The sequence below is a fragment of the Coregonus clupeaformis genome, unplaced genomic scaffold (genome assembly GCF_020615455.1).
Source record: "Coregonus clupeaformis isolate EN_2021a unplaced genomic scaffold, ASM2061545v1 scaf0115, whole genome shotgun sequence".
Lineage (NCBI taxonomy): Eukaryota > Metazoa > Chordata > Actinopteri > Salmoniformes > Salmonidae > Coregonus > Coregonus clupeaformis.
The window spans coordinates 128,681-151,025 of NW_025533570.1; the positions used below are offsets into that span (position 1 = coordinate 128,681).

At 44.3% G+C, this 22,345-nt stretch overlaps 1 protein-coding gene across 12 annotated transcripts in view; it reads right to left on the reverse strand.

Moving 5' to 3' along the window:
- LOC121543307 (focal adhesion kinase 1) overlaps positions 1 to 22,345 on the reverse strand; it is a 162,139-nt gene that overhangs the window by 6,408 nt on the left and 133,386 nt on the right. For all 12 annotated transcript variants that reach the window (XM_041853101.2, XM_041853091.2, XM_041853093.2 and 9 more), the window contains 3 exons: positions 21,905 to 21,967; positions 13,278 to 13,317; positions 11,315 to 11,418 (listed from right to left, as the gene is read on the reverse strand). In XM_041853101.2, the coding sequence (XP_041709035.2) occupies positions 11,315 to 11,418; positions 13,278 to 13,317; positions 21,905 to 21,967 (207 nt within the window). The remainder of the gene's footprint in view (positions 1 to 11,314; positions 11,419 to 13,277; positions 13,318 to 21,904; positions 21,968 to 22,345) is intronic.

Here is a 22,345-nt window from a genome sequence, read left to right on the forward strand (position 1 = left end):
CAGGTTTCCAATCTCTGGGGATCTCAGGCTAGTAATAGGGGTTGCGACAATTTCGGCGGCTAGTTTTAGAAAGAAAGGGTCCAGATTGTCTAGCCCAGATGATTTGTAGGGGTCCAGATCAGCTGTCTGAATTTGTGTGAAGGAGAAGCGGGGGGGCATGGGCAAGTTGCAGCGGAGGGTGCAGAGCTGGTGGCCAAGGTAGTGGTAGCCAGGTGGATAGCATGGCCAGCCGTAGCAAAATGCTTGTTGAAATTCTCGATTATTGTAGATTTATCGGTGGTGATAGTGTTTCCTAGCCTCAGTGTAGTGGGCAGCTGGGAGGAGGTGCTCTTATTCTCCATGGACTTTACAGTGTCCCAAAACTTTTTGGAGTTGCACATTTCTGTTTCAAAAAGCTAGCCTTTGCTTTCCTAACTGCTTGTGTATATTGGATCCTAACTTCCCTGAAAAGTTGCATATCGCGGGGGCTATTAGATGCTAATGCAGTACGCCACAGGATGTTTTTGTGCTGGTCAAGGGCAGTCAAGTCTGAGGAGAACCAGGGGCTATATCTGTTCTTAGTTCTGTATTTTTTGAATGGGGCATGTTTATTTAAGATTGAGAGGAAATTACTTTTAAAGAACAACCAGGCATCCTCTACTGACGGAATGAGATCGATATCCATCCAGGATACCTGGGCCAGGTCAATTAGGAAGGCCTGCTCGCTAAAGTGTTTTATAGAAGCGTTTAACAGTGATGAGGGGTGGTCGTTTGACCGCGGACCCGTTACGGACGCAGGCAATAAGGCAGTGATCGCTGAGATCCTGGTTGAAGACAGCGGAGGTGTATTTAGAGGGTAAGTTAGTCAGGATGATATCTATGAGGGTGCCCATGTTTACGGATTTAGTGTTGTACCTGGTAGGTTCGTTGATAATTTGCATGAGATTGAGGGCATCTAGTTTGGATTGTAGGATGGCCGGGGTGTTAAGCATATCCCAATTTAGGTCACCAAGCAGTACGAACTCTGAGGATAAATGGGGGGCAATCAATTCACATATGGTGTCCAGGGCACAGCTGGGGGCTGAGGGGGGTCTGTAGCAAGCGGCAACAGTGAGAGACTTATTTCTGGAAAGGTGGATTTTTAGAAGTAGAAGCTCAAACTGTTTAGGCACAGACCTGGATAGTATGATAGAGCTCTGCAGGCTATCTCTACAGTAGATTGCAACTCCACCCCCTTTGGCAGTTCTATCTAGACGTAAAATGCTGTAGTTGGGGATGGACATTTCAGAATTTTTGGTGGCCTTCCTAAGCCAGGATTCAGACACTGCTAGAACATCAGAGTTGGCGGAGTGTGCTAATGCATTGAATAACTCAAACTTAGGAAGGAGGCTTCTGATGTTAACGTGCAGAAAACCAAGGCTTTTACGGTTACAGAAGTCAACAAATGATAGCTCCTGGGGAGTAGGAGTGTTACTGGGGGCTGCAGGGCCTGGGTTAGCCTCTACATCACCAGAGGAACAGAGGAGGACTAGAATAAGGATACGGCTAAAGGCTTTAAGAACTGGTCTTTTAGTGTGTTGGTTACAGAGAATAAAGGAGGCAGATTTCCGGGCGTTGTAGAATAGATTCAGGGCATTATGTACAGACAAGGGTATGGAAGGATATGAGTACAGTGGAGGTAAACCTAAGCGTTGGGTAACAATGAAAGAGATAGCATCACTGGAGGCACCGATTGAGCCGGTCTCGGCGTGTATGGGGGGTGGAACAAAGGAACTATTTGAGGCAGTTTGAGAGGGACTTGGGGTTCTACAGTGAAATTGTATAATAATAACTAACTGGAACAGCAATAGGCAAGGCATATTGACATGGTAGAGAGGCATAAAGCAATCACAGGTGTTATTAGATAGAGCTAAGACAACAACTGGTAATGGCGATAAAGAGGCTGAGGCTGAGGCTAAACAGATAAACAGGACAGGGTACCGTGTAAAGGAACAGTCCAGCAGGCATCAGCTGTGCAGCTACGTGATCATAAGGTCCAGTGAACAGCAATATGTGAGTCCGAGAGCAGTTCGAATTGGTACTACAGCACAGCGATCAGGAAGCACGGCTGTTGTTTGCGTGTGCTAGCGGGCCGGGGCTAGCAGATGAATCTTCGTGGTCGTCGCAACGGGAAGCCTGTTGAAACCACAGACGATTACGTCGGCAGACCAGTCGAGATGGATCGGCGGGGCTCCGTGTCGACTCTAGGAGGTCCCGTCCGGTTGACAGAGAGGTAGATAGCCGGGAGATGTGCCTGACTCAAGGCTAGCTCAAGGCTGATTAGCCAACAACAATGTTCATTTGGTTGCAGCTAGCTAGTTGCAATTATCCAGTGTTAAAGGTCCAGTGATTCAGTGATTCCGGCAGAAAATCCGATAGGTTCTGGGTCGATAACGCGCTGTGCAGACAGTGCAGACTGACCGATAATAGTCCAGGCTAGAGCTGGCTGGTAGGTAGTGCAGGCCACGGACAATGGTGAAAAACCGCTAACGGTGGCTAATAGCAAGTAGCTAGTTAGCTGGTTAGCTGGCTACTCCCGTCCGGTAGACAGAGAGGTAGATAGCTGGGATATGGGCCTGCTCGAGGCTAGCTCAAGGCTAACTGATGCTTGCTTCGGGGGCAGTGGTGATTAGCCTACAGCAACATCCATTCGACATCCATTCGGTTGTGGCTAGCTAGTTGCGATCCGGTGTTAAGGTCCAGTGATTCAGTTATTCTGGCAGAAAATCCGATGTTCTGGGTGAAAACCGCTAACGGTGGCTAATAGCAAGTAGCTAGTTATCTAGTTAGCTGGCTGGCTCGTTTCAACTGGAGATCCTAGATAAAGGTGAGTAAATAATAGAATCTGTTCTACATTGAGTGAGGCGGGTTGCAGAAAAGTATATTTAGTAGAAGGATGAAAAGTGTGATTGGGAAATATATACGTAAAATAAAAAATAAATAGAAAAAACAGGCTATTTACATGGACACACAAGAGAACACGACCGCACTGCTACGCCATCTTGGAATAATCTTGGACACAAATATAAATTTTCACAAAGTCTGTTGCCTCAGTTTTTATGATGGCAATTTGCATATACTCCAGAATGTTATGAAGAGTGATCAGATGAATTGCAATTAATTGCAAAGTCCCTCTTTGCCATGAAAATGAACTTAATCAAAAAAAAACATTTCCACCTCATTTCAGCCCTGCCACAAAAGGACCAGCTGACATCATGTCAGTGATTCTCTCGTTAACACAGGTGAGAGTGTTGACGAGGACAAGGCTGGAGATCACTCTGTCATGCTGATTGAATTAGAACAACAGACTGGAAGCTTTAAAAGGAGGCTGGTGCTTGAAATCATTGTTCTTCCTCTGTTAACCATGGTTACCTGCAAGGAAACACGTGCCGTCATCATTGCTTTGCACAAAAAGGGCTTCACAGGCAAGGATATTGCTGCTAGTAAGATTGCACCTAAATCAACCATTATTCGGATCATCAAGAACTTCAAGGAGAGAGGTTCAATTGTTGTGAAGAAGGCGTCAGGGCGCCCAAGAAAGTTCAGCAAGCGCCAGGACCGTCTCCTAAAGTTGATTCTGTCACGGTTCAGACAGACGACAAGAGGACCACAATTGCGTCACACCAGAAAGTTTATTAAAACTTAAGGGAAAAGGGAAGTAGGGAGTGAGTGAAGGCTCCAGGGGTTATCCCGTCCAATGTGCTGGGTCTGTGCCCCCCCCCAGTGGCAGCGATGCGTCCGATGACGCCGGTGGTTGGTGGTCCAGAAGTCCTGGGGGGGGAGGAAACACAGACACAACGGGGCGGATGAAACAAGGCAGAAGTACAGTTCAAGGGAAATCCAAATACGTTGTAGCAAGGCAGAAGGCTGGTCAGAGTTACCGGGGTCGAAGAGTAGTCAGGAGTCGTAATGGCAGAGAGCAGGTCTGGTTTTCCTGGGGCAGAAGAGTATCCACGAATCAGGCAGGTCCGGGGTCACAAAACAAGGGTGAGCCAGAAGCGCGAGCACACAGGTTCGGGTGTGAGCTTTGCAGACGATCTGACAAAGGAGAGCTGAAAGACGGGACTTTAAATACTGGGAGAGGTTAGTGGGTAATGCAGCGCAGCTGGCAGAGTAATTAGAGCCGAGCAGAGCAGGGACAGGTGGAGCTCGTTAGGCTGAGTAGAGAGAGAGAGATGAGCAGAGTGGAAGATAGTGGAAACACATTAAGGTGGTAACCCGGTGGAGTGAGAGGGCTCATGACAGAACCCCCCAAGGGACGGCCCCAGAAGTCCCAAGAGCAACACCACGCCGGGCGGGAGGAGGGGAGCCGGAGGGGGCTAGAACTCCTCCGAACGGTCCGAGCGAACGCCCTCATCCTCGGAGGAAGCCGGAGGGCCGTGGTCGGGAGATGGGACAGGTCCCGAGACAGGATCAGGCACAGGACAGGAAGCCGAGCGGGCAGGACGGTTAGGGATCCCTCTGGGGCGGCCCCTACGGATTGCAGGTTGATCAGGATGCCGTTGGTGGAAGGCGGTGATGAGAGTCCTATCCACAATCCGACTAGCTGGCACCCAGGTCCTTTCCTCAGGTCCATAGCCCTCCCAGTCAATGAGGTACTGGAGACCCCTACCCCTCCGTCTGGACCGAAGCAGGCGGCGGACGGTGTAAACCAGACCACCATCGACGAGCCGTGGAGGAGGAGGACAAGGCGCAGCAGGGACCAGCGGACTCTCATGAATGGGCTTAATCTTAGACACATGGAAAGTGGGGTGCACCCTCATGGAATTAGGCAGTTGGAGCCGGACAGCAGTTGGGCTAATCACTCTTATGATAGGGAATGGGCCAATGAACCGAGGTGCCAACTTCTGCGACTCCACCCTGAGTGGCAGGTTCCTTGACGACAACCACACCCTTTGACCAACATGGTAGGTGGGAGCAGGGATTCTCCGACGGTTGGCCCCGGTAGTGTAGCTGGCAACGGATCTGAGAAGTGTGGCTCGGGCCTGTGACCAGGTGCGGCGACATCGACGGGCAAACGCAAGTGCAGATGGGCAAGTAACCTCCCCTTCCTGACTGGCAAATAGAGGAGGCTGGTATCCATAAACACATTGGAAAGGGGACATACCGATGGCAGAGCAGGTCAGAGAATTGTGTGCGTACTCCACCCATGTCAATTGCTGCGACCAGGAGTGGGGGTTGCGTGAAGTCATGCATCGCAGTGCCTTCTCGAGCTCCTGATTTGCCCGCTCTGACTGCCCATTGGATTGGGGATGGAATCCGGAAGTCAGACTGACTGTGGCTCCCAGCAGGTGACAGAACTCCTTCCAAAAAGCGGAGGAGAATTGTGGACCACGGTCAGAAACTACATCCTTTGGCAGTCCGTGGATCCGGAAGACGTGTTCCAGGACCACCTGGGCGGTCTCCTTGGCGGTTGGGAGCTTGGGGAGGGGAATGAAGTGTGCCATCTTGCTGAATCGGTCAACTATGGTGAGAATGACGGTCTTGCCCCTTGAAGGGGGCAGCCCCGTGACAAAGTCAAGGGCGATGTGAGACCAGGGACGTCTGGGCACAGGCAGGGGCTGCAGCAATCCGGCTGGGGGCTGGCAGGACGACTTGTGTTGGTTGCAGATGGGGCAGGCTTGGACGAATTCCCGTACATCCTTTCTCAGAGCGGGCCACCAGAACCTCTGGGCGAGCAGGTTGTAAGTGCGGGTGGAGCCAGGGTGACAAGCTAGGCGGGAGTCATGTCCCCACTGAACGACCTGGGACCTTAGGTTTTCGGGGACAAAAAGGCGGTCAGCTGGGCAAGTGCTGGGACCGGGCTGGTTACGGAGAGCTTCCAGCACCTGTTCCTCAACAGCCCAGGTCAGAGCTGCTACGATGCAGGGACTTGGCAGAATTGACACAGGATCCTTGGAGGGGTTGTCATCCTTCTGGAATTGACGGGAGAGGGCGTCTGGCTTGGTGTTGCGTGATCCAGGCCGGTATGACAGAGTGAAATTAAACCTGGTGAAGAACAGGGCCCAGCGGGACTGCCTGGAGTTCAACCGTTTGGCCGTGCGGATGTACTCCAAGTTCTTATGATCGGTCCAAACGAGAAATGGAATGGTGGACCCTCCAGCCAGTGACGCCACTCCTCCAAGGCAAGCTTCACAGCCAGCAGCTCTCGGTTCCCTATGTCGTAATTGCACTCAGAGGGGGACAACCGACGTGAGAAAAAGGCACAGGGATGGAGCTTCCTATCCTCCGCAGCCCACTGAGAAATCACAGCACCAACTCCCACATCCGAGGCGTCCACCTCCACAATGAATTGCCGGTCCACGTCAGGCATCTGGAGGATGGGAGCGGAGGTGAACCTTACTTTGAGGGTACTGAAGGCCTTGTCGGCTGCTGGGGTCCAGGTGAAGGGTTGCTTGGTGCTGGTTAGAGCAGTGAGAGGGGCAGCAACGGTACTGTAGTTCCGGATAAACTTTCTATAGAAGTTAGCAAACCCCAGAAACTGTTGCAGCTTCTTTCTGTTCTCCGGAACTGGCCATGACGTGACTGCTGATACTTTGGCAGGATCCATTTGGATACTTCCCTCTGCCACTATGTACCCCAGGAAGGCCACTGTCTTGACGTGAAACTCACATTTCTCTGCCTTGGCGTAGAGGGAATTCTCCAGAAGACGATGAAGGACTTGCTGGACATGGCGGGTGTGTTCAGACAGGTTTCTGGAGTAGATTAAGATGTCATCCAGGTAAACGAAGACAAACTTGTTTAACATGTCCCGCAGTACATCATTCACTAGAGCCTGGAACACAGCAGGAGCATTGGTGAGGCCAAAAGGCATAACCAGATACTCGTAGTGGCCTGTTGGTGTATTGAATGCGGTCTTCCATTCATCTCCCTCCCGGATCCGCACTAGGTGGTAAGCGTTTCTGAGATCCAACTTGGTAAAAACAGTGGCTCCCTGGAGCAACTCAAAAGCAGAGGTGAGCAGAGGGAGAGGGTAACGGTTTTTCACTGTGATGTCGTTGAGTCCCCTGTAGTCGATGCAGGGGCGAAGAGATCCGTCCCTCTTCCCCACAAAGAAGAAGCCAGCACCAGCCGGAGATGAAGATGAACGGATCAATCCTGTGGACAGAGAGTCATTGATGTAGTCCTCCATGGACCTTCTTTCAGGAGCAGACAACGAATAAAGACGGCCCCTTGGAGGGGCTGTTCCAGGGAGGAGGTCGATGGCACAGTCGTGACGGTCGGTGAGGGGGCAGAGATGTGGCTCTTGCTTTGTTAAACACTTCTCTGAGACCATGGTAGCATTCTGGGACATGGGAGAGGTCAGGGGCGGAGTTAGTAGGTACTGGCCGAGGGGGTAGTGCGGCAGCAAGCAGGCAGGTTCGGTGGCAGTCCTCTCCCCACTCCCCTGATCACCCCGGTCACCCAGTCGAGCTGAGGGTTGTGCCGGGCGGAGCCATGGGTAACCCAGGATGAGGGGTTGGCCTGGAGAGGGGAGCAGGTGAAACTGGATAGTCTCTTGATGGTTTCCGGACAGACCCATCAAGACCGGGGCCGTGACATGAGTGACCGATCCGAGTAAGTGTCCGTCCAGTGCCCGGGCAGGAATAGGAGGTGTCAAACGGAGGTTCTCCAGTCCCAGTTGGCGTGCCAGCTTGATGTCCATTATGTTGGCTTCGGCGCCAGAATCCACCAGAGCAGCCAGGGTGTGAGTAGAGTCAGAGAGGCGGAGGTGAACTTGCAGCAAGGGTTTGCGGTCGGAGGACTGGATGGTCATTGAGCTCAACCGGACTCCCCCTATGCCCGGTGAGCTTCGGCTTTTAAAGGGCAGGTTACCACACGATGTCCATCACCTCCACAATAGAGGCAGAGGTTTGAGGTGAAGCGGCGCTGGCGCTCTGCAGGAGTGAGAGAGGCTCGCCCAATCTCCATAGGCTCAGACGGATCAAGCTGACTTGGGTGAGTGGCAGTAGCTGACAGGAGCCCAGTCGGATCTCTCCGAATGCCGGTAGTTGGTGGACCTTGGCGCCCCCTCTCACGACGACGGGTCTGTATCCTTCTGTCGATCCGGACAGTCAGTGCGATGGCTTCATCAAGAGTGGAAGGCAGTTCATGGGAGACCAACTCGTCCTTGATATAGTCAGCCAAGCTATGGAAGAACGCGTCCACCAACGATGGTGTGTTCCAAGAACTTCGTCTTGCCAGGGTTCGGAAGTCGATGGAATGGTCTGCGACTGTACGTCTGCCTTGTCGAATACTGAACAGTTCACGAGACGCCTCTGCGGTTGGTGAATCCAGGTCAAACACCTTCAGCATCTCCTCAGCAAACAGGTCGAAGGTTGCACATGCGGGGGTTTGACGTTCGAACTCTGCTGTTCCCCAGAGTCGAGCTCGGCCCGTCAGGTGAGTGATGGCATACCCGACCCTAGCCCCTCCGTGGCGAAGGTCCTTGGCTGCAAGGAGAACTGAAGTCGGCAGCTAGTCAGGAATGGCCGGACCTGGGTAGAATCGCCGTTGAACCGCTCGGGGTTTCCAATCTTGGGTTCGGGGCAGCGGCTGAAATGACCGGGGCAGGTAACTCGGAGGCAGGGCTGGTGGGCAGACTGGCTGGGGTAAGGTTGGTGAGGAGTTGGATGATCCTGGCGAGTTGTTGTCGCTGCTGCTGGGACTGCTGCTGGTGCTGCTGGAACTGCTGATGCTGTTGGTGGCCGACCTGAAGCAGAGAGGTGATGTCGCCGCTCATGCGACCTAGCTCTCTCTCAGTGTGTTCCAGGCGTAGCATGGCGGTGGGTTGCTCAGGTTCTTCGGTTTCCATGTCGGGGGAAGTGTGCGCTGAGTCCATGATGGTCAGATCGTACTGTCACGGTTCAGACAGACGACAAGAGGACCACAATTGCGTCACACCAGAAAGTTTATTAAAACTTAAGGGAAAAGGGAAGTAGGGAGTGAGTGAAGGCTCCAGGGGTTATCCCGTCCAATGTGCTGGGTCTGTGCCCCCCCAGTGGCAGCGATGCGTCCGATGACGCCGGTGGTTGGTGGTCCAGAAGTCCTGGGGGGAGGAAACACAGACACAACGGGCGGATGAAACAAGGCAGAAGTACAGTTCAAGGGAAATCCAAATACGTTGTAGCAAGGCAGAAGGCTGGTCAGAGTTACCGGGGTCGAAGAGTAGTCAGGAGTCGTAATGGCAGAGAGCAGGTCTGGTTTTCCTGGGGCAGAAGAGTATCCACGAATCAGGCAGGTCCGGGGTCACAAAACAAGGGTGAGCCAGAAGCGCGAGCACACAGGTTCCGGGTGTGAGCTTTGCAGACGATCTGACAAAGGAGAGCTGAAAGACGGGACTTTAAATACTGGGAGAGGTTAGTGGGTAATGCAGCGCAGCTGGCAGAGTAATTAGAGCCGAGCAGAGCAGGGACAGGTGGAGCTCGTTAGGCTGAGTAGAGAGAGAGAGATGAGCAGAGTGGAAGATAGTGGAAACACATTAAGGTGGTAACCCGGTGGAGTGAGAGGGCTCATGACAGATTCAGCTGCGGGATCAGGGCACCACCAGTGCAGAGCTTGCTCAGGAATGGCAGCAGGCAGGTGTGAGTACATCTGCACGCACAGTGAGGCAAAGACTTTTGGAGGATGGCCTGGTGTCAAGAAGGGCAGCGAGGAAGCCACTTCTTTCCAGGAAAAACCTCAGGGACAGACTGTTATTCTGCAAAAGGTACAGGGATTGGACTGCTGAGGACTGGGGTAAAGTCATCTCTGATGAATCCCCTTTCTGATTGTTTGGGGCATCCGGAAAACACCTTGTCCGGAGAAGACAAGGTGAGCGCTACCATCAGTCCTGTGTCATGCCAACAGTAAAGCATCCTGAGACCATTCATGTGTGGGGTTGCTTCTCAGCCAAGGGAGTGGGTTCACTCACAATTTTGCCTAAAAACACAGCCATGAATAAAGAATGGTACCAACACATCCTCCGAGAGCAACTTCTCCCAACCATCCAAGGACAGTTTGGTGACGAACAATGCCTTTTCCAGCATGATGGAGCACCTTGCCATAAGGCAAAAGTGATAACTAAGTGGCTCGGGGAACAAAACATCGACATTTTGGGTCCATGGCCAGGAAACTCCCCAGACCTTAATCCCATTAAGAACTTGTGGTCAATCCTCAAGAGGCGGGTGGACAAACAAAACAAAAACCCACAAATTCTGACAAACTCCAAGCATTGATTATGCAAGAATGGGCTGCCATCAGTCAGGATGTGGCCCAGAAGTTAATTGACAGCATGCCAGGGCGGATTGAAGAAGGGTCAACACTGCAATAAAAGCCTTTGACACTTATGGAATGCTTGTAATTATACTTCAGTATACCATAGTAACATCTGACAAAAATATCTAAAAACACTGAAGCAGCAAACTTTGTGAAGACCAATACTACCACGACTGTAGATGAAGGGGAGGAGACAGGTTAAATAAGTATTTTTAAGCCTTGAGACAATTGAGACATGGATATGGTAGTATGTACCAGGCGCACCGGTTTGTGTCAAGAACTGCAATGCTGCTGGGTTTTTCACGCTAAACAATTTCCCATGTGTATCAAGAATGGTCCACCACCCAATGGACATCCAGCCAACTTGACACAACTGTGGGAAGCATTGGAGTCAACATGGGCCAGCATCCCTGTGAAACGCTTTTGACACCTTGTAGAGTCCATGCCCCGACGAATTGAGGCTGTTCTGAGGGCAAAAGGAAGGGGGTGCAACTCAATATTAGGAAGGTGACCTTAATGTTTTGTCCACTCAGTGTATGTACCCATTGATTCTTGAAGAATATAACTTATAAATGCCTCATGAGCTTAGTTCAACTGTCGAACCCCATCAGCACCCAAAATATAAGATTGTTTTACTCCAATGTTTGTAAACAAAGTAAATGTAAACAAACACCATATAGCCTCAAAACATGGTTAAAACTATAATGTTGATATCATGAATGGCCAGTCCTTGCATCCATAGCTCTGTCTATTAATTTTTGAGTGGTTACATTTCTCCAGGTCCATCCCTCAGCTTAAAAAAAAACCCAAAACAGAGGTGGGGTGACCCAGTTTGTTATCATTTCAATTAAGGATTCTAGCTTTAAAATGATGGATAAACACTTTGTTTTGGAGTAAAATAGCAACACAATAACTAAAAAGAAATTGAAACTACTTTGAGACATGTTGCACATCTGTGGGCTTAAATTGAGCGATAAAGCCAAATCATTGGATTGTTGTAGAATCTGTGTAAAGTTTGATTGCTAGGTATGGTAAAATAAACATGTGAGCATCAGCTTACCTTAACTCCCTCATTGTAGCTGTCTACGGGGTTCAGGCTGGCCTGACTACCCAGGTGACTGGGGGCTCCAGGACGGGGGGGCTTCTTTGGTGGAGCTGCATGTTCTGTGGAGGCAAAGGACCCATCAGATACTTGAGTACAACAGAATCAACAGACACTTAAACTACAACATATAGTACAATATATGCATGTTATGTGGAGGCAAAGGACCGATCATCAGTTACATACAGTGAGGGAAAAAAGTATTTGATCCCATGCTGATGTTGTATGTTTGCCCACTGACAAAGAAATTATCAGTCTATAATTGTAATGGTAGGTTTATTTGAACAGTGAGAGACAGAATAACAACAAAAAATCCAGAAAAACTAATGTCAAAAATGTTATAAATTGATTTGCATTATAATGAGGGAAATTAGTATTTGACCCCCTCTCAATCAGAAAGATTTCTGGCTCCCAGGTGTCTTTTATACAGGTTATGAGCTGAGATTAGGAGCACAATCTTAAAGGGAGTGCTCCTAATCTCACCTTGTTACCTGTATAAAAGACACCTGTCCACAGAAGCAATCAATCAATCAGATTCAAAACTCTCCACCATGGCCAACACCAAAGAGCTCTCCAAGGATGTCAGGGACAAGATTGTAGACCTACACAAGGCTGGAATGGGCTACAAAACCATCGCCAAGCAGCTTGGTGAGAAGGTGACAACAGTTGGTGCGATTATTCGCAAATGGAAGAAACTCAAAATAACTGTCAATCTCCCTCGGCCTGGGGATCCATGCAAGATCTCACCTCGTGGAGTTGCAATGATCATGAGAACGGTGAGGAATCAGCCCAGAACTACACGGGAGGATCTTGTCAATGATCACAAGGCAGCTGGGACCATAGTCACCAAGAAAACAATTGGTAACACACTACGTCGTGAAGGACTGAAATCCTGCAGCGCCCGCAAGGTCCCCCTGCTCAAGAAAGCACATATACAGGGCCGTCTGAAGTTTGCCAATCTGAATGATTCAGAGGAGAACTGAGTGAAAGTGTTGTGGTCAGATGAGACCAAAATCGAGCTCTTTGGCAGCAACTCAACTTGCCGTGTTTGGAGGAGGAGGAATGCTGCCTATGACCCCAAGAACACCATCCCCACTGTCAAACATGGCGGTATAAACATTATGCTTTGGGGGTGTTTTCTGCTAAGGGGACAGGACAACTTCACCGCATCAAAGGGACGATGGACGGGGCAATGTACCGTCAAATCTTGGGTGAGAACCTCCTTCCCTGACCCAAAACACACGGCCAAGGCAACAAAGGAGTGGCTCAAGAAGAAGCACATTAAGGTCCTGGAGTGGCCTAGCCAGTCTCCAGACCTTAATCCCATAGAAAATCTGTGGAGGGAGCTGAAGGTTCGAGTTGCCAAACGTCAGCCTCAAAACCTTAATGACTTGGAGAAGATCTGCAAAGAGGAGTGGGACAAAATCCCTCCTGAGATATGTGCAAACCTGGTGGCCAACTGCAAGAAACGTCTGACCTCTGTGATTGCCAACAAGGGTTTTGCCACCAAGTACTAAGTCATGTTTTGCAGAGGGGTCAAATATTTATTTCCCTCATTAAAATGCAAATCAATTGATAACATTTTTGACATGCGTTTTTCTGGATTTTTTTGTTGTTATTCTGTCTCTCACTGTTCAAATAAACCTACCATTAAAATTATAGACTGATCATGTCTTTGTCAGTGGGCAAACGTACAAAATCAGCAGGGGATCAAATACTTTTTTCCCTCACAACACAGGCCTAGCAGAAATAGCCAAATTGTCAGCCTGTCAACATAGTTCAGCAGTTAAAATGGTTGAGGAATGTGGTAGAACATTTGACGGAATAACAGTGCAGTTAGAGTCAGAGTTAGAGAACCACAGGGGAACTGTGAAAACAATACGTGGTGGTAAACCCGTAACTACATTGGCTGAGACATTACCTGGTTTGCCTATGGGTTGGTATATGTGCTGGTTTCCTGTCTGCACAAACAAACACAAACAAGCAGTTGAAGTAAACAAGCAGGATTCATTCCACATTTCCAACACTGTTTTTCCACAGCATCCCAGTTAGCAGTCTCTCTGGTGCCATCTGTGATGTTGTGGTCTCTCCAACAACACTCAAAATACTCCTGCTGCTTGGCGACACAGATCTAACCGGACCACAGCAAACCATCAGTTTACATGACGTGCCACAGTAAAAACACATCTCTGCTTTATTGTGATAGCCCTAAAACAAACTGTAGAACAGACAATATGCAGCATTCCCTGTTTAATTGTAAGTCAATAAAACACTTGCTGATTGAAGTTTACAGAATAGCCTAGAGGTTATTGAGAGTTTTATTCAATATTTTTGTGCATCAACTCAACATGCTAAACGGCTATCCATCACTCCTTGGCTTCATCCTCTGCCTGGCTATAATTATCCTGACAGTTATCTTGTGCTGAAGCTTGATTTTGTTTTTTTGCAAATGGCCCAGTAAAGTAGTGTGGATTGCATGAGAACTGCTGCTTTAATGTGGCTGTGTTTTTAGCTAAGAGTGAGTTTGGTTTGGGGCTATACCCTTCTAATGTTCCATGCAGCTCAGAACACAGCTGTCCATACAGCTCAATGTAATGATACTGAGCAATGACAGGGAACAAATTAAACAGTTCTACATTCTATGTTCTAATAGTTCTACATTCTATGTTCTAATAGTTCAACGTTTTATGTTCTAATAGTTCTACGTTTTATGTTCTAATAGTTCTACATTCTATGTTCTAATAGTTCTACATTCTATGTTCTAATAGTTCAACGTTTTATGTTCTAATAGTTCTATGTTCTAATAGTTCTACATTCTACATTCTAATAGTTCTACATTCTATGTTCTAATAGTTTTACATTTTATGTTCTAATGGTTTTACATTCTAATAGTTCTACATTCTATATTCTAATAGTTCTACATTCTATATTCTAATAGTTCTACATTCTATGTTCTAACAGTTCAACGTTTTATGTTCTAATAGTTCTACATTCTATGTTCTATACATGAGAACAGATGTATATTGTAATAGTTCTACATTCTATGTTCTAATAGTTCTACATTCTATGTTCTAATAGTTCTACGTTCTATGTTCTAATAGTTCTACGTTCTATGTTCTACGTTTTATGTTCTAATAATTCTACATTCTATGTTCGAATAGTTCTACATTCTATATTCTAATAGTTCTACATTCTATGTTCTAATAGTTCTACATTTTATGTTCTAATGGTTTTACATTCTAATAGTTATACATTCTATATTCTAATAGTTATACATTTTATGTTCTAATGGTTTTACATTCTAATAGTTCTACATTCTATATTCTAATAGTTCTACATTCTATGTTCTAATAGTTATACGTTCTAATAGTTCTACATTCTATATTCTATACGTGAGAACAGATGTATATTGTAATAGTTCTACATTCTATGTTCTAATAGTTCTACGTTCTAATAGTTATACATTCTATATTCTATACATGAGAACAGATGTATATTGTAATAGTTCTACATTCTATATTCTAATAGTTCTACATTTTATGTTCTAATGGTTTTACATTCTAATAGTTATACATTCTATATTCTAATAGTTCTACATTTTATGTTCTAATGGTTTTACATTCTAATAGTTCTACATTCTATATTCTAATAGTTCTACATTCTATGTTCTAATAGTTATACGTTCTAATAGTTATACATTCTATATTCTATACATGAGAACAGATGTATATTGTAATAGTTCTACATTCTATGTTCTAATAGTTCTACGTTCTAATAGTTATACATTCTATATTCTATACATGAGAACAGATGTATATTGTAATAGTTCTACATTCTATATTCTAATAGTTCTACATTTTATGTTCTAATGGTTTTACATTCTAATAGTTATACATTCTATATTCTAATAGTTCTACATTTTATGTTCTAATGGTTTTACATTCTAATAGTTCTACATTCTATATTCTAATAGTTCTACATTCTATGTTCTAATAGTTATACGTTCTAATAGTTCTACATTCTATATTCTATACATGAGAACAGATGTATATTGTAATAGTTCTACATTCTATGTTCTAATAGTTCTACGTTCTAATAGTTCTACATTCTATATTCTAATAGTTCTACATTCTATGTTCTAATAGTTCTACATTTTATGTTCTAATGGTTTTACATTCTAATAGTTCTACATTCTATATTCTAATAGTTATACATTCTATATTCTAATAGTTCTACATTCTATGTTCTAATAGTTATACATTCTAATAGTTCTACATTCTATATTCTATACATGAGAACAGATGTATATTGTAATAGTTCTACATTCTATGTTCTAATAGTTCTACATTCTATGTTCTACGATTTATGTTCTAATAATTCTACATTCTATGTTCTAATAGTTCTACATTCTATATTCTAATAGTTCTACATTCTATGTTCTAATAGTTCTACATTTTATGTTCTAATGGTTTTACATTCTAATAGTTATACATTCTATATTCTAATAGTTCTACATTTTATGTTCTAATGGTTTTACATTCTAATAGTTCTACATTCTATATTCTAATAGTTCTACATTCCATGTTCTAATAGTTATACGTTCTAATAGTTATACATTCTATATTCTATACGTGAGAACAGATGTATATTGTAATAGTTCTACATTCTATGTTCTAATAGTTCTACGTTCTAATAGTTATACATTCTATATTCTATACATGAGAACAGATGTATATTGTAATAGTTCTACATTCTATATTCTAATAGTTCTACATTCTATGTTCTAATAGTTCTACATTTTATGTTCTAATGGTTTTACATTCTAATAGTTCTACATTCTATATTCTAATAGTTCTACATTCTATATTCTAATAGTTCTACATTCTATGTTCTAATAGTTATACATTCTAATAGTTCTACATTCTATGTTCTAATAGTTCTACATTCTATGTTCTAATAGTTCTACGTTCTATGTTCTAATAGTTCTACGTTCTATGTTCTACCAGTTCTACGTTTTATGTTCTAATAATTATACATTCTATGTTCTAATAGTTCTACATTCTATGTTCTAATAGTTCTACATTCTATGTTCTAATAGTTCTACGTTCTATGCAGTGGCGGCTGGCCGATAGAGGGCGCTAGGGCGCCGCCCCTTAAATAAAATTATTTTTTTTTAATAAAAAAATAAAAATAATAATAATAATAATAAAAACATCAGTATGTCAATATTTGTGTGTTTGAAATATGGAATGCACACAGTAATATGTGTAAGATATGATAGAAAATAATATTCGCAACCTTTCCTCTGCCTGTCAAACGCCTCGTCAGCTCTGGGCGATACAGAAAGTGCCCCGAGGAGGCGGGTCTACGTAGCAGTTAAGCCAATTGCTAATTTAAGATATGAATGTATGACATAAAATGTAGCTAATCAGCGATTTTAATTCGAATCCAAGGAGGGCGATTATTTTATCGCCCCAAGCTCGCCCCTGATAAAATAAGGACCGGGCTCCAGTGGCGCCATTTTTACTAGACGACAATGGCGAACGCAAAGCGTTACTCCTCCAAGACCCAACCTAACTCGGTGAAATCTCTCCTCCAAGATCCGTTTGAGAGGAGAACTTTGTCAGAGAAAGTTCGGGGTGAAAGAGCTGGGCCCAGATCAACCTGACCTCTCAATCAGACAGCAGGCTAGCGGGAAAGGGAAGCAGTATATGCGCGGCTTCTCCGTAGCTGGTACACCAGGAAGGCTTGGCTAGCTGGGTGCACTGATGCTAATGCTTTATTTTGCTTTCCGTGCTTGCTTTTTTAAAACGACGGGGTCAGATTCAGCATGGACAGGTACCGGAGTGAGGGATATGAAGCACCTGTCAGAGAAGGTAAAGAAACATGAGAACACCAGGGCACACATGGACAACTCTGTAAAGCTAGCTGTATTAGGAAGGGGTGAAACATTGCTACGCAGCTGGATGACGGCCACAGGATTGCGGTGAGGAAACACAATGAGGAGGTGGATAAAAACAGGCACATTCTATCCAAAATTATCGATTGTGTGAAGTTCTGTGGGGGCTTTTGAGTTGGCCTTGCGTGGGCACGAGGAGACTGACTCTCGGACAACCCCGGCATTTTCCGGGGCTTAGTGGATTTTGTTGCCTCCCTCGACAGTGTGCTGGAGGAGCACCTGAAGACAGCTACCGTTACACAACACTGTGTCACAGTACAGGGATGACCTCCTAACGTGTTTCCAGACCATCAGAGACTCTGGGAACTTTGATGCCCCGACTGTCAGAGAGGCGGGGGCTTTGTGAGGATGCTCGAAGACGAGGCTTTCTGTTTTTTCCTGGCACTGTTCCACAAGATCATGCCAAATGTGGACATGTCTTTTCAGCCAGCTGCAGAAGAGGAACATCGACCCTGTCTTCATTAAAGCACTTGTCCAGAGGTTCACAGAAAGCATGCTAACAATCAGGTAAATAACTATATATACTATTGGCTGATAAAGATGCTGTTAGAAAGATGAATAGTTCACTTACAACAGTTTAAAAAGCCTAAATGTGTCTGGTCATCAAAGTGAGTGATTATCATAGAGCCGTCACAATTATATTTGTTTTAGTATTTTAAAAGGAAAGAGAAGACATTTACATTACATTTTAGTCATTTAGCAGACGCTCTTATCCAGAGCGACTTACAGTTAAGAGTGCATACATTTTTTTCATACTGGCCCCCGTGGAAACGAACCCACAACCCTGGCGTTGCAAGCGCCATGCTCTACCAACTGAGCTACACGGGACCACATTAGTTTTGGCAAGATCTGAAAAAGAAGTTGGTGGAGTGCAACCCTCAAACATTGAAGAATTACAGCAGTTTGCTGCTGAAGAATGGGCCAAATTGCCAGCAGAAAAGGGTGCAGCAAGCTCATTGATGTCTACAATAAGCATATGTTGGCAGCTATCTTGGCCAAAAAGCTGTGCAACCAAGTACTAGCTCCAGGGTGCCAATAATTTAGTCCATGACATTTGTCTATATTTTCTAAATTACAATTGTAAACTTAAGTTTACAGAAATATAATTAAAGGTGTGGAGACCCATTTTTTCCTCTCAAATTTCAACTGATTTTAGAAGAAATAGGGAATTATTTAAGAAAAGCCCAAGGGTGCCAATATATTTGGACACAACTGTATGCCTTCAGTCTAATTGGAATGTATGGCAGTAGAGTTGTTTGTATTTCTCCCCTAACCAAAATGGCTGCCATTAGGATACCATTCAGATTTTTTTTCACCTGTGTTACCCACGACAATCACGCCAAATGAGCATTGCATTTGTGTGCTCCTTCAGTGTGAATGCGCAAATTTGATATGGGTCACATGTAAAACTGATACATAATTGATACAGATTTACGGTATGTTGCCTATATATTACTATATACCGGTATTGATGCACAGACCAGTTTGGGTTTTTACTTTACCTTCTATAACGGTATTTCAATGTTTGGTTTGTTAAATGTGGTAATGCCACTCCGCCATGTGTAACGTCCGTTTTTCTAGTTTACTCCGCAATTTGGGTCGTCTCTCTCCCTCTCTCACCAAGTACCACCCCGTCACTCAAGGAGCGCAGTTGTTGTTACTTCGACCACGAGAACAAGTGTTTGTCCAAAAAGACACAATCAGACGTTGATAATAATGCAGGAAAGTACTACACAGTTTGTAATAATTATTCAGGTGTCCACCAGGTCAATTTCTAGAAGAGGCCTAGTTGTTATTGAAGATTAACTTTATTGCTAAGTGCACAGCAGAACAAAATTATGTTGCATCCCTCTCACAAATGTAATAGAAAAAGGCTTTAAAACGTAATAACATCAGTTAATTATGTACATCACAGGTTAAAAGCAGTTACTAGACATAGTTTGTGTGTATATACACACTATCTGTCTGTCTGTCTGTCTGTCTATATATATATATATATATATATATATATATATATATATATATATATATATATATATATATATATATATATATATAAAAGTCACTGGTTGTGTGTTGAGGGAAATTACAGTGAGCTAAGAAGTCTGATTGCAAGTTATCAAATTAAACTTTATTTTTTGGACCCAGGGCCTCAATTCCCTCTTTGTGTGGGGACAGCGCATCTGACGAGCAGCAACAGCCCATCAAGCTGACGGAGGATGCTGGGACCAGGAGAACAACAGAGGTTGGCTATAGAGGTAAGTTGTGATGTAATTGTCAGTGTTTCCCCATAGAACTTTTTTCAGGCCTGGTAGTATGTAGCCAAAACCCTGAACAATCAGCACCTTGGTAATCATATACTTGAGTTGGACATAGGCATGTTCAGTCAGGATCACTTGCATCAAAATAGCTTAATTGCAAATTAAAGCTGATGATGTATCTTTTACAGGTATGTGATACCATCCTGAGTCATGCCAAAGAGAGGTTCTCCTTCACCCAGCACCTCATCAGCGCAACACTATTGCACGGAGAGTTGTTCCCACAACACAGTGTGAAGTTCCCGATACAGCGCTTGGAAACAACCGTGAGGCGTACCCCATGTTGAACAAGGCCAAGCTCAAAACCGAACTGTCCCTCATCTATGAGAACAGTGAGTTCAAGGCTTGTAGTGGTGCAGTGCCCCTGTACCAGTTCTTCATGGAGAACAACCTTCAGAGCACTTTCACAGAGACTGCCAGCCTCCTCAAGATCCTCATCACCACACCCCATGACAACTGCTGAGTCAGAAAGGTGCTTCTCTACACTGAAAAGGATCAAGACCTTCCTGAGAAACAGCATGACACAGGATCGCCTGAACGCTCTGGCCATGCTCTCCATGGAGAAGAAACTTGTCAGGGACATTCCTGACTTTAATCAAAGGGGTCATTGAGAGGTTTGCCACTCAGAAGGACAGACGGGCAAAATTCCTGTACAAATAAGATGACAGACACACACACACAGAGCAGCTCTGGCCGCATGTTTCTTTGTATATAGTTGACCTTAGCATAAAAAATCCAGTTATATATGGTACTCTAGAAAGTCTTAATAGTGTCTTTGCTAATATTACTGTATATATGTTGTTTTGTATCAATTAATTGTTGCAGTTCTGGAGCACATTAACAATTAGTCACATTTAGTATGATCATAAAATACTGTATGCTATTCTTCCAGTCAAAGGTTTGAGTTCATCCACTTGATATCCATTTCTATATTATACATCCTTTTATACAGTGTAAGATTTCCTATAAACTTTATAATAATTTCATGTTATTGTCCACTTTCCACTCTGTTCTGACAGCATGCCTGTTGCGTTGCCTGTTTACTACCAATGGTAAAAGTTCACTTTAAATGCAAATGAAAGGCTTGGGTTTGTGTAATATGTTTTTGTGTAAGAATGCCTCAACTTTTTAATATTGGCATTAAATAATTACTGAATGTTTCACTGAGCACTGCTGTCCTGCAGTTTGTGTTAAAATATATCGCGATGGTTACAGGAAAAAAAAAAGTATGGCACAGCCCCACCGAGAATATTTTTCACCAGCCGCCACTGGTTCTATGTTCTAATAGTTTTACGTTCTATGTTCTACCAGTTCTACGTTTTATGTTCTAATAATTCTACATTCTATGTTCTAATAGTTCTACATTCTATATTCTAATAGTTCTACATTCTATGTTCTAATAGTTCTACATTTTATGTTCTAATGGTTTTACATTCTAATAGTTCTACATTATATATTCTAATAGTTCTACATTCTATATTCTAATAGTTCTACATTCTATGTTCTAATAGTTATACGTTCTAATAGTTATACATTCTATATTCTATACATGAGAACAGATGTATATTGTAATAGTTCTACATTCTAATAGTTCTACATTCTATATTCTATGAGAACAGATGTATATTCCTTCATTTCAGTCAGTGTTCTATTCTTCTCCTTTTAAGCCCAGTAAACATGTTGGTATCCTAAAGTTAATTCAAAGAGCCCTTTTCCAGTTGAAGGCAAATCGCCAGAGTGCTAACACAAATACCTAAAACGTGCTTATGGAATGCCTATGTAGTAAGCATCTATCTATTATGTATTTATATGTAGAAACTCTCTGAGCCCAAGTCTTGTTCTAAAAACTGATAGCATCTATCTGTCAGGGGGTCTTTTGCTATTTTACCACAAAACCATTCTGTAAGGAAAACATTTATGCTTGCTAATATACAGTACTACAGCGTAAATACAGAAATACTGGTTTGATTGACTTGAGCCTCTAGAGTTACTACACAGGCTGTCTGGGAGTGTTCTATCCCACTGTACGACTGACAAGTACTCACTGACTCACTATAGAAGTCATACACAGCCCCAGGCTAGGAGTGGTACAACAAGCACAGACAGACAGAGAGACGTTGACGGGGAAAACCCCCCCAGACAAAAGCTCTTCAATTTCTTTTGAGAGAGAGACCAAGGTATTTTGCATGTTTGTGAGAGAGGTAAAGAGATAAAGCGATAGAGATGACTGTTATTCCATCTAGGGAAACCAAGTAAAAAGAGGAGACTTACTGGGCCTTGGAGGCTGCAGTCATCCCGGTCAATGCTGCCTCTGGATTTCCTTGAATCTGGCTTCTGGTTGAGACAGAGAGAGAGAGAGAGAGACACACAGCGGGTTAAATGAATGATCAAACAAACGAACGAATGAATGAACAGACTGATTTCAACGTGGAAAACAATCATTATTTCTATATTTCACAGTGACAGTGGACATTAATTTGCTTCAATAGTGGTATGATATCTGTTAACGTGCACTGACATCTGATGCACTGATATTAAAATCAGTCAGATCAAATCTAAATTAATATACAACCCAATATCATGACAAATACAAATCACTGCTAAGTAAACACAGGACAAATGGTAACAAGAGACATTCTCCATTCATTAGAATTGATGTGTGTGTGTGTGTGTGTGTGTGTGTGTGTGTGTGTGTATTGTATTACATATAGG